Raw genomic sequence first — 13,411 nt, forward strand, 5'->3', positions numbered from 1 at the left:
CCTCTTGTATTAGTTTTGGTCATGTGATACCTTCCACTATGCAAAACAAAGTGTTTTTTTTTTTTGGGGGGGGGATTATGGGTTCTCTTTGTTGATAGTATCACAATATAGTAAATTTAATCACAATTGCCGCTATTTATGGTTTTTATTGGCTGTGGCAGGGGGTTGCTGATCGGGTCTGCCTTGGTCTATTGCCAACAAGTGAGGGCAGCTGGCTTACTGCTGTTAGAGCATTAAGGTGTTTTTTTGTTGTTACATAATTTTTTTTTCTTGTAGCTGTTGTTTAGCCTCTTAGGAATAGTTTGTCATAATAGTACGTCAATCTAAAGCAACTTGCATTATGTAATTTTTTGCTGTTTATACAAGTATACGACACTCTTTAGCGCAAATATGAACTGAATATTGATTACAGCATTTGCACTGGCACTTGACATTGTGGATTTCATAAGGAAATTCCATGGATATGAATGTATTCAGAGTCTCTGCAACCATTATGTTTAAAGTAAGGTTCTAAAACTTGGGTTTCGACTAGGTTTCGACCAGCCAGAAAACGAGGTCATCTCGGTTTCGACCATATCTCGGTCGAAACCTGGAACTTTCTCCAGGCTAACTCGAACCTTGGTTTCGAGGCCCAGAAGTTATTTTTTTGCTATGATTCTTGTTGTGCTGCCTATTTTTGACATTTTAAATCCAATCCATGCATTAGTTTCACGTAGAGAACACTACAAATAATGCTTGTGGTTTTGTTCCAAGTTTGAAACTGTATATTGTTCTTGGACATGCTATCGAATAAGGTTTGACCGGAACATAACACCTTCAATAGAAGGTGCTTTTTTGTTGTTACGTAGTTTTTTTTTTCTTGTAGCTGTTGTTTAGCCTCTTAGGAATAGTTTGTCATAATAGTACGTCAATCTAGAGCAACTTGCATTATGTAGTTTTTTGCTGTTTATACAAGTATATGACACTCTTTAGCCCAAATATGAACTGAATATTGATTACAGCATTTGCACTGGCACTTGACATTGTGGATTTCATAAGGAAATTCCATGGATAAGAATGTATTCAGAGTCTTTGCAACCATTATGTTTAAAGCAAGGTTCTAAAACTCGGGTTTCGACTAGGTTTCGACCAGCCAGAAACCGAGTTCATCTCGGTTTCAACCATATCTTGGTCGAAACCTGGAACTTTCTCCAGGCTAACTCAAACCTTGGTTTCGAGGCCCATAAGTTATTTTTTTGCCTTGATTCTTGTTGTGCTGCCCATTTTTGACATTTTAAATCCAATCCATGCATTAGTTTCACGTAGAGAACACTAAAAATAATGCTTGTGGTTTTGATCCAAGTTTGAAACTGTATATTGTTCTTGGACATGGTATCGAATAAGGTTTTACCGAAACATAACACCTTCAATATAAATCAGATTTAAGCAATCTTGGATTTGTTAGAAAGCTTTGTTTTGATAACTTTCCAACAAGTACAAGATTGCTTAAATCTGGTTTATATTGAAGGAGTTATGTACCGGTCAAACTTAATTTGGTGCGCGGCGTGTGCCCGAATGCTGTCAAAATCGCTCTGAATGAAAATATTTTTTTGGACATCAAAACAAATGAATATTTTACCGCACTTTTGTTTTTTAGCAATGTTTTACCATATTAAGATTTATGAAATTTTTAGATTGGAGAAAAACCCTAACATTAGAAAGTTGAAAATTGCACCTACCACTGAAAATCCAGTTTTTGTTTTTGAACTGGGGTGTTGACTTTTTTTTTTTGGAATTTGATTTTTAACTATTTTTATTGGATTCAAATAGGGGGTATTTGCTTATTTATGAATAATATCTTAAGTAAATGAAATACAAATACAAAAATATTTACTTAAATGATATTAGGCATAAATAAGTGTCTGTCCAGGTTTTTGGCATGGTTACTGGCATACTTAAGTATTTGTACTGGTTTCGAGCTAGGTTTCCCCAAGTTTCGATGGGCATAAGTGTAGAAACTTGTAAAATTACCAACATCTCGGTCGAAACCATCGAATTTCGATCGAAACCCTGGATTTTGTAAAATGACCCTTCAACTCGTCTCGGAAACCTACGAAGCCGAGTTAACTCGGTGGTTTCGACAGGTTTCGGTCGAGTTCTTCTTCCATGGTTTAAAGTGTAGTAGCTCCGACCAGAAGCCAGTGAGTTGAGGTTCTTCCTTGGTAACAGAAAGCTTATTTAGTTGTTAGCTTGGTGACAGGTTGGATAGTGATCAGAGGAACTACTGTCATTACTGGCTCAAAAATATTGTTACTGTTCAAAGAGTATTTTAAATTGTTACTCTGACACTGTCGGTGGATTGTTGGCTAGCATGTATTGCGAGTGGTGTCTTCTACACATGAATTATAATTTCTGAGACTATGAATAGGTGATAGTATGTATAGCTTGGTAAATGTCACCCTCTCCTTTTCTCTTTTTTTTTTCGTACTTTTATTTGGGGGCTGGGAGGGATAGCAAAAAAAGGAAGCCAATTAAAAAGTTCAATGGCTTGTTGAATTCCAACCCTTGTTTGAAGTTCTTTTTCTAAAACACAACATTGATGATATATATTTTGAGCAAGGGTCGAGGTTTCGGTTTCAAAGCAGGTTTCGGCTAGGCCCGAAAACCAAGATATGTTTTGACCAGGTTTCGGTCAAAACCTGGGATTTTTTTAGGCCAAGTAAAACCTAGGTTTCGAGGCCCCTAGAAAATGGCTTTTTGACCGGGTTTCTGGGCACTGCCTATTTTTGCCATTTTACACCTATTCCATAAATTAGTTTTCACAAAACGCACCCAAAATGGTACTTGTGGTTTGGACCCAAGTTGGCCAGTGTATGCTGAATGCTGCTGTTCGCTAGCCCTACTATAAACACTTGTTGAAACTTGAAAGTCTAGGGGTATTTTTGTCTTACATTTTGGGTTTTCTGAGTTTTTATGCAATTTTCTTCTTTTTTCTGTCCTTGTAATTCCAGGATATTTAGGGTGTTAGGGGTAATATTTAGCTTCCTCCATTGACAACAAAGGGAGGCAGTCTCCATTGTCAAATGTAGGTGGGTGTTGGGAGCCTTCTCCATTGTCAACAAAGGGAGGCAGCCTTAATTGGGAGGCTGCCTCCATTTTCAAATGTAGGTGGGTGTTGGGTGACTTTGCTTGTAGATGGTTATGATGGACCATCTATAAATAGATGTATTTCTTTCAAAGAAGAAACATGAAACAAATCTCTTCTTCGTCTCTCTTCTTCTCTTGACTTGTTTATTTAGATTCTGGTTTCTAACATGGTATCAGAGCTGTGGTAAACAAGTCAAGGGATTCCTTTCATCTCCTTTGCTGATTGTTTCCTTACTCTAAGGTTTGTGGTGTGCAGCCACCTATTGCTGCTCATGATTCTATGTTAAGCCTCCTTGTATGATGAATAGGAATGCTCTTATTGTGTTGTTTTTTTTCATGGTGACTGTTGGTGATTCGAAGATCTAAGTATCTTCAGTGCTGGTTCTTTTCCTTGCAAAATCGATAAGGAGTTTCAGGGTTTGAACTTGAGATCGATGTTGGCTTTTTCTTCCCTTCTTGGTTGCTGCTGATTGATTCAAGGTTGCCAGTGGTGGTTCTTCTACGATTGCTGATGTTATTACATTCTTTTTTTTGGTGGCCGGCCCCTCATTCTTCATTAGTGATGGTACTCTAAAACCCTGCCTATATTGATTTTTCCTTGCCTTTTATTATTGATTTGTTGGGTTGACCTCTGCTGATCCATTGATTCTTACCTCCTGTTTTGAGGCTCTTTCATTGCTGATTTGAGTCATTAGTTGGGGTGCTGGTTTTTCTTCTTTGATTTGGGTTTTGTCAAAAAAAAAAAAAAAAAACCTGATAGTGACTCGATTTTTCTAAGGCCTAGTCCTTTGGTGGTTTTTTCTGCCCTAATTTGGGTTTGATTAAATTGAAGTTTGGTTTATTGCTGTGGAGGGTTACTACTGCTGGTTACTTGAGGATATATTTTTTTCCTTGGACTTCTTCATTGTTAATTTGGGTACTTGGTGTTGGTACCTTGTTGCTAAGTATTGAGTCTTTGTCATGGGGGACGACAAGTCTTCAGCTATTACTTCTGCTGCTCTACCTCATTCTGACAATGTGAATGCTACTATCACTTCTATCAAACTAAAAGGGAGTTCCAATTATTTGCTATGGGCACGGGCTGTAAAGGTCTATCTTATGGCCAAAAATAAGTTAAAATACATTACATCTGATCCTCCAGCCTCTAATGATAGTACCTACAGTGAGTGGCAGAAAGAGAATTCCATCACTCTCATTTGGTTATGGAATAGTATGGAACCGGATATTGCAGCCAATGTTATGTTCCATACCACTGCCAAAGGTGTTTGGGAAGATCTTCAGGACGCATATTCTCAGGAGAAGAATATGAACCGTATTTATGATTTATATGAAAAATTATTTCAGCTCCAGAAATCAAATAACTCTCTCCAAGACTATTACAACTCCTTTAAGAGATTAGTTGAAGAATTGAATGTTTTTCAACTCCTCACTACTGATATAGATAAACTCAAGGCTCAATGTAATGAATTCTTCATGTCCAAGTTCCTGGCTGGCCTAAACACTGATCTAAAGGCTGTCAAGGGCCATATACTTGTTGGTGAGACAGTACCTACTCTTGCAGACACCTTCTCCTGTCTCCAGCGTGTTGCTTCTCCTGTGAAACATGACTCTTCTCCCAAGGATACCTCTGTATTTACTGTCAGCCGTGGCCGTGGCCGTGCTTCAGGGGGAGGTCATGGTGGTGGTGGTCAAGGTTCTAGTGGGCAGTTTGGTGACAAATCTACTCGGAAGTGTAATCATTGTGGCAAATCTGGTCATACTATTGATTACTGTTGGGCATAGTCGTCACGGCGTCTTGGCGACCTAAGGCGTTGAAGAGGATCCAATTTTAAGGCGACACCAAGTAAGCGTCCAAGGCGCCCCGCCTAGGCGACCAAGGCGCCCAAGTCGACCAAGGCGCCTGGAAGCCTAGTCGACGCCTTGGCAACTATGCTGTTGGGACAAGCATGGCAAGCCAGATTAGGCAAACTAGTCGGTCAATCATGCAGTGTCTGATGGTGGTACCGATGGTGCTTGTATTGGTGATTCTCTATCGGGTCCAAGGACAGGTGGCAGCTCCTCTACAACTCCTCACTGTGATGATAACTCTCAAATATTATGACATTTACAGAGTCTGGAGGCATCTAGTGATACATCCTCTGGGCACTCATCCTCTTCTACTACTTTGGCCTATGTAGGTACACCTACCTTCTTTGCTACTACTTCTCCGCCCTGGATCATTGACTCTGGGGCTTCTGCTCATATGACTGGTAAGTCCTCCTTGTTTACATCTTTTTCCCACACTAATTACTCTCCATCTGTTATACGTGCAAATGGTTCTTCTACCCCAGTGTTTGGGCATGGTACAATGTCTCCTACTCCCTCCATTAGTCTCTCCTCTGTGTTGCATGTTCCTCAATTACCATTGAATCTTCTTTCTGTGAGTTAAATTACTAGAGCTTTACATTGGTCTGTAACCTTCTTTCCTACCCATTGTGTGTTTTTAGGATCTTTACATGAGGAAGACGATTGGTAGAGGGTGTGAAAAGGACAGACTGTACTATCTCAACGGTGGTGCTGCTACTTCTGCTGTTGCTACTGCTCCTATTGGTGGTATGACTCCTTGCCAGTGGCACTGTCGGTTAGGTCCACTTGTCTTTGGTTAGGTTAAATTTGTTATTTCCTTCGTTTAAGTCCTTGTCTAGATTATAATGTGAAGCCTGTGAGTTGGGAAAACATCATCGTGTGTCCTTCCCTTCTCGTATTGTGGAACGTAGTCCATCTTTATTTTCTTTAGTTAATTCAGACATTTGGGGTCCTTGTCGTGTCAAGAATAAACATGAGTTCATGTACTTTTTCACTTTTGTGGACGACCATTCCCGTCTTACATGGTTATATCTCTTGAAGGATCTTTCCGAATTTTTATTTGTATTCCAAAATTTTTATAATGAAATACAAACTTAGTTTGGCAATTATATTAAAATTTTTCGTAGTGACAATGCTTTGGAATATGTTCAAAATGATATTTCAGTTTTTTGTACTGCCCGTAGTATTATTCATCAAACCAGTTGTTCCTACACTCCACGACTAAATGGAGTGGCAGAACGCAAACATAGACATCTTCTTGAAGTAGCACGTACTATAATGTTTCATATGCATGTTCCGAAGCAGTTTTGGTCTGAGGGAGTGCTAACCGCTTGTTATTTGATTAACTACATGCCTTCGTCTGTTCTTGCCGATAAGTCCTCCTTCTCTGTGGTCTTTCCCGGTCTGTCTTCCTTTAATTTACCGCCACGTGTGTTTGGGTGTGTTTGTTTTGTGCAAAACTTACATGGTCTCTCTGATAAATTTTCCCCCACAATCAACTAAATTTGTTTTCCTAGATTATTCTTGTACCCAGAAAGGGTATAAGTGTTATGATCCTGTGTCTCACTGGTATTTTGTGGGTGTTGATGTCACTATTTTTTAGGGAAGTTCTTACTTCTCTCCATCTCCCACTGTTTTTGGGGATGAGTGGACCGTTGCTGCTCCTTCACCTTTTCCTGTCTTAGTTCCCTTTCCGGATCCACCACCGTTACAGGTCTATTGGCGCCGGGACAAGCCAGTGCAACAGGTTGAGATTCCTACTGCTCTAATTGTTTCTCCACCTCTACCAGCTTCTTCTTCCGGTGGCGATCCACCTCCTTTGTCTGATGACTTACCAGTCGCCTTGCGCAAAGGTACACGTTATCACGTTCATGCACCAAACAGTCCAATGTTGTATACCCTATTGATCGGTATGTTTCCCTCTCCTACTTACCATCTTCCATACGTAATTTTGCCTTATCTTTATCTACTATCACTATTTCCAATCATTATACTGAGGCTCTTTGTCTTCCTAGTTGGAAAACTGCCATGGGTGTAGAAATGGATGCCCTCTTGACTCGTAACACTTGGAGTAGTTGAGTTGCCTCCTGGTAAGGACTTAGTTAAGTGTCGCTGGGTTTACGCTATTAAATACTTCCCTGATGGCTCTGTTGAGCAGCTCAAGGTCCATTTGGTTGCTAAGGGCCATACACAAACTTATAGTGTTGATTACTTCGAGACTTTCTCTCCTGTTGCTCGGCTCAACTCTGTTCGATTACTTATTTCTCAAGCTGTTAACTATGATTGACCGTTGTTTCAGCTGGATATTAAGAATGCCTTTTTGTATGGTGATCTCCATGAGGAGGTGTATATGGAGCAACCTCCAGGGTATGCTGCTCAGGGGGAGAACAGTACTCGGGTTTGCAAATTGCGAAAGACAATCTATGGTCTCAAATAGTCGCCCAAAGCTTGGTTTGAAAAGTTTAGTAGTACTGTGGTGTCTCACAATGCTACTCTGACCATTTTGTGTTTGTTCGACGACGTAATGGTAAACTAGTTGTCTTGGTTGTTTATGTGAATGATATCATAGTTTCAGGCGATGATGTGGCTGGTATTGTAGAGATAAAATATATTTACAGCAACATTTTCACATCAAGGATCTAGGTGACCTCCGCTACTTCCTTGGTATTGAGGTTGTAAGAACTAGCAAGAAAGGCATCAGCCTATCCCAGAGAAAATATGTTTTAGATATTTTATCTGACACTAGTATGCTTGCATCAAAGCCAGTGGATATCCCTATGGATCCTCATCAGAAGTTTGGAGTAGATGATGGTGGTCCTCTCAAAGATGTGCATCAGTACAGGATTTTGGTTGGAAACCTGATCTATCTTACAGTTACCAGAGCAAACATTTCTTTCGCTGTTAGTGTCCTTAGTCAATTCATGCAATCTCCACAGAAAGCACATTGGGATGCTGCTGTCCGTATTCTTTGTTATTTGAAGGGTGCTCCTGGTAAAGGGTTGATTTATCGTCCTAATCGGCATATGGATTTAGTTGGATACTTAGACGCTGATTGGGCTAGTTCGGCTAGTGATCGTCGCTCCACCATAGGCTATTGTACGTTTGTTGGGGGCAATTTGGTTACTTGGCGCAGTAAGAAGCAGACTAATATTGCCAGGTCAAGTGTTGAGGCTGCAGAGCTATGGCTCGTACTACGGCAGAGTTGATGTGGCTTAGGTCTCTCCTTCTTGAGATGGGTTTTCCTGTGCCTATGCCAATGAAGATGTATTGTGACAACCAGGCAGTTATATATATTGTGAGCAATCCTGTCTATCATGAGCGGACCAAGCACATCGAGGTGGATTGTCACTTTGTCCGAGATGCAGTGATGAAGAAGCTAGTTGAGACTCCATGTGTTTTGTCTTCAGATCAGCTTGCTGACGTGTTTACCAAGTCGTTATTTGGTCCTAGTTTTTGCTCTTGCTGTAACAAGCTAAGCATGGGTAACCTATATGCTCCAGCTTGAGGGGGAGTGTTGAAAGTCTAGGGGTATTTTTGTCTTACATTTTGGGTTTTCTGCATTTATATGTAATTTTCTTCTTTTTCTGCCCTTATGTGTAATTCCAGGATATTTAGGGTGTTTGGGGTAATATTTAGCCTCCTCCATTGTCAACAAAGGGAGGCAGCCTTAATTGGGAGGTTGCCTCCATTGTCAAATGCAGGTGGGTGTTGGGAGCCTCCTTCATTGTCAACAAAGGGAGGCAGCCTTAATTGGGAGGCTGCCTCCATTGTCAAATGTAGGTGGGTATTGGGTGACTTTGCTTGTAGATGGTTATGATGGACCATCTATAAATAGATGTATTTCTTTAAAAGAAAAAACATGAAACAAATCTCTTATTCTCCTCTTGACTTGTTTATTCAGATTCTGGTTTCTAACAACACTCATTACATATAATTTAGCTACTGGAAATATAAATATGCAATTAAAACAATCAAAACATACATTAGGTTAGGGAAATACAAGTATAGAACACTCCCCACTCAATACATGGAGTGTCTTGGTGGGTCTAATTCATTAGCTGCATACCACTGAAGATGTCGATGACGCTCCTCTGAATGCTGCACATATGTATCCCATGACATATTTTGTGCCCATCACTATTTCTATATGCTAATTCTCCGAAAAATTAGATTTGGGAAAAAAAACCATTACCTCATGCAAATCGAAGCTGTAGAAGGGTTGAATGAGTAAAACAATGCCAAAAAGTAGGAAGAAATCAAATGATTTGGCAATAAACTTGCAGTTTTTGGCAAAATCCCCATCGGCAGTGTCGAAACTTGTGAAACTTCCTTGGTCGAAACCAAGTGTTGAAACTGATGGATCAGTGAGCCCACTTTCAAGAAGGCCGGACCATTATTTTGCTAAAAAGTATTCTCAGTTGAAGGCCCAACCCAAGCTCAAGGCCCAGCACAAGACTAAGTTCTAGCCCAAGTTCCAACTCAGGTCTAGCAGGAACTGACCTCATTTTGTGACCCAACCAGTCCAATTGTGGACCCTTGGGACTGGCAAGTCTGGCCTCACAAGTCAACAAAAGTCTTGTGACTTTTCATCTCCATAGACTAATTTATTATTTTCTTGTTTGTTGTTCCTAGGTCTTGGAACAAGTTTCTGAGTTTTATTGGGGATAGTTTCTATGTTTTGGGGATAGTTTGTAGGTGTTGGAATTCCTCTCAGCTTTGGAACTCCAACAGTCCAGTTAATGTGAATGCATGATCCAAGAGGCAACTTGTGCTCTTCCTCCCCTATAAATGTAAATCGTGGAGGCTGCTATCATAGTTGTCATGACGTCTCGGCGACCCAAGGCGGTGAAGAGGGTCCAAATTTCAGGCGACACCAATTAGGCGACCAAGGCGCCTGGACGCCTAGGCGTCGCCTAGTCGATGCCTTGACAACTATCCTGCTATAGCCATCACAGATTTTGAAAAAAAAAAAAAGACTTAAGTCTTCTTCTCCTTTGAGAGTGCTTGTGAGTTTATCAAGTGGCCTAGGTGGGACTCCTAAGGTGAGACACTAGTGAGACTCTTGCTGTCTACAATTATCTTTTATCTTTTCGAAGTTATCAATTTCAGTTTATCAACATCTACACCAGCCGAAATCACCAAGTAAGTCAGCCAACAATTGTTCATCTTATTTCACAATCCCTCCCTTCATCCTCCTCTCATTTGCAACCTTTTCTCTCCATAAAATCCTCCAACTGTGGCCCTTTTCTATACTCTCCATTGAACAAGAATCGATCTTGGCAGCAGCCTTATAGGTTCTGCACCAGAAACTGGAGAAACCTGGTACAAACCAGTTTTGACCCTTGGTTTCGTCTCGGACAAGGTCGAAACTGATTTGTTTCAAGTCAAAACTACAATTTTCGACCGAAACTAAGAACCGTGATTATGAGCTCGAAAGATGGAAAGTGATGCATTCAGTGGAAATCAAAAAAATTGAGAGAGCAGAAACCACAAACAATTTACCATATAAGTCAAAATTTTTTTTTTCCAATGTCGTTGAAATGCCATTTACTGCTTCTTTAGCTGGAAGTAACTGACACCCTCATTGACGTTGGCTCTTTGGTGCAACTTACTTAACCTAATTGCTTAGAAAATTAAACCTTTATGAAGGATTGTTGAGAACCATGGGATTAATATCTTTAGCATCTTACATTAGGTTTAATTAGGATTGCCTTTATTTACCTTTTTACCCCTTGGGTTATAATTCTATTATAAATAAAGAGGATCTCTGTCATTAATGACAAGTCACATCATTCTTAAAGTCTCTGATTTTGAACTCGGTATCAGAGCCCAAAACCTTAGAAAGTTTTTCGTTCTTTGCGTTGCTCTTCTCCACCATCGCTGCTCGTTGGGGGCCACCGCCTCCTTGTCTAGCATGGTAGACGAACCCTGAACCATGCAACGCTAGTCTTCTCCTTCATGCGCCTCTCACTGCGCCTTCTTCCACTCTCTTTGGTAAACAAGATTCACCACCGCGACCCTGCCTCTGGCATAGTTGTCACGGCGTCTAGTAGACCTCAGGTGTTAAAGAAGGTCCAAATTCAAGGCGACAACAATTAGGCGACCGTCTAAGGCGCCTGGACGCCTAGGAGCGCGTAGGCGACACCTTGACAACTATGGCCTCTGGTCGCCATGCCTCCTCCGCTACCCTCCTTGGTCACCATGCCTCCTCTGCTGCAAGCTGCGACCCTCTCAGCTGCCCTTGCTGCCGCCGCCGTCGTGACCTCTTGGTCGTCGTGCCTCTTTTGCCGTGACTCCTTGGTCGCCGTGCCTCCGCTGCAGGCCGTAACCCTTTAGTTGCCCTCGCCGCCGCGCCTCTCCACCGGCCTCTATGCGGTCGGTGTTGCCTCCTCTTGTTGGTATTGAAGATTACTCTTTTTGTTGCCCTTGATTTTTCTTCTCCTTGGTTATCAAAGGCAACGACAATACGAGTACTACCTCCATAGGTGCGCCCTTTTCTGGCACAACTAAGGGGCACCCCCTTGGTCGATCAAGTAACACTGAGCATCACACTGTCCAACCTGGTCCCATAAAATTGAATGGTCAGAATTATCTTACCTCGTCCCGAGCATGTCTTCTCATACTCCGGGGGCACAACTAATCTGGCCTTATTACAGGAGACACTCCAAAATTAACAGATCCCACTGCAGCTTCCACATGGTCTTTTAACAATGCGTTAGTTATGTCCTTCCTGCTTAATTCTATGGAGCCCTCTATCAGTCCCAACTTTGTTCTCTTTAATTCTGCCAAGGATCTATGGGATATGGTTCACCAGACTTACTTATAGTTAGGGAATTACGCCTAGATTTCTGAGATACGTTGACAGGTTTGCAACACTACTCCGAAGGAGTTATCTCTCACTGCTCATTATGCGGCCCTGACCACTCTTTAGCAACAATTAGACTTTTATCATCTTGTTCCCATGGTTCACCCTGAAGATGTTGGTACATTCCAAAAGGAGAGGGAGATGGAATGTGTATATGACTTTTTGACTGGTTTGAATCTTGAATATGATCAGGTCTGGGTTCAGATACCAGGGTGTGATTCATTCCCTACTCTTCTCCAGGCATATAATTTGGTTCAATCTGAGGAACAGACAGACTGTTATGATGCCTCTTCCTATTCCCATAAGGTTGGCCTTGCTTACTATTCCACCTGCGCCTCTCATTGTGGACACTTCCAAGGCCCCTTCCTCTATATACGGGAGCCCGTGAAATGCGACTACTGTGGTCCCCCTCGTCATACACGGGAAACTTGTTGAAAACTTCATGGGTGTCCTAAGAATGGGTGCAATACCAAACCAGACAACACTCGTTCCCAGGCTCACCTCTCTGATGCAGCTGATAATTGCCCTGCTCTCTCTACTTTGACACCTTTCTCTCCGGATCAGATGGCTGCCAAAAATTGGTGGCACAGTTGACTACTAGCTCCTCCTCTTCTGTCTCCAATCTTGCCCAGTCAAATAATTTCCATGTCTCTTCTTCCAGTTCCTTATGTTTAATAGACTCTGGTGCTACCGACCACATGACTAGTAACTCAGAGGTCTTCCGTACTTATTCTCCTTGCTTTGACCGAGACAAGGTACGTGTTGTCGATGGGTTTGTCTTCCATTTCGGGTAAAGGCTCAGTCTCATGCTCTTCACATCTCTCTCTTACCTCTGTTTTACATGTCCCAAAATTATGTGCAAATTTGTTATCTGTTTATCGTTTGATCAGTGAGTTGAATTGTTCTGTTCACTTTCTTTCCACTCATTGCGTGTTTCAAAATCTAGTGACGGGCGCAACGATTGGATATGGTTGGGTCCGTGATGGTCTCTACTACTAAGAATCCACACCATCGGCACCTCTCCCTTCTTCAGCTCACACTCTCCGTTCTGATACCGCATCAACCAAGCTTCATCTCTGGCATTGCCGTTTGGGACACCCCACTTTTCATATTTTACGTTATATGTTTTTTGACTTAGTTAGAATTTGTGGTTTGAAATAGCTCCATTGTGATGTGTGTGAATTTGCAAAACATACATGAAACTCTTACCTTATTCGTGATATTAAAAGTGATGTTCCTTTTTCCATTATTCATTTAGATGTTTGGGGCCCCTCTAGGACGATTGATCGTAATGGTTTTCGTTAGGGGTGTCAATTACTGGCCCGATCGGAACCGACCGGGCAAAAACCGAGACTGACATGACCGCCTTGTAACTGTGCCGGGCTTAAGGACTAACTGTTTTTTAATCGGCCGTTCCCAGTGCAGTGTGGGAGACCGAGTGACTGACCGAATGTCTCTTTTGAGTGATTTTTTCATAAAATTTGATTTAATCATTACTGGAATTAAAGATTGTTGGCACTTGGCAATTGACATGATAAGATATAATATTTTAAGATATATAATGGTTAATACTTC

At 41.4% G+C, this 13,411-nt stretch overlaps 1 protein-coding gene across 1 annotated transcript in view; it reads left to right on the forward strand.

Moving 5' to 3' along the window:
- The window catches only part of LOC122642653 (tRNA wybutosine-synthesizing protein 2/3/4), a 34,373-nt gene that overhangs the window by 9,449 nt on the left and 11,513 nt on the right, over positions 1–13,411 (forward strand). Inside the window, exon 7 of the mRNA XM_043836190.1 lies at positions 162–238. Within this exon, the coding sequence (XP_043692125.1) occupies positions 162–238 (77 nt within the window). The remainder of the gene's footprint in view (positions 1–161; positions 239–13,411) is intronic.

This window comes from Telopea speciosissima, chromosome 10, assembly GCF_018873765.1.
Source record: "Telopea speciosissima isolate NSW1024214 ecotype Mountain lineage chromosome 10, Tspe_v1, whole genome shotgun sequence".
NCBI lineage: Eukaryota > Viridiplantae > Streptophyta > Magnoliopsida > Proteales > Proteaceae > Telopea > Telopea speciosissima.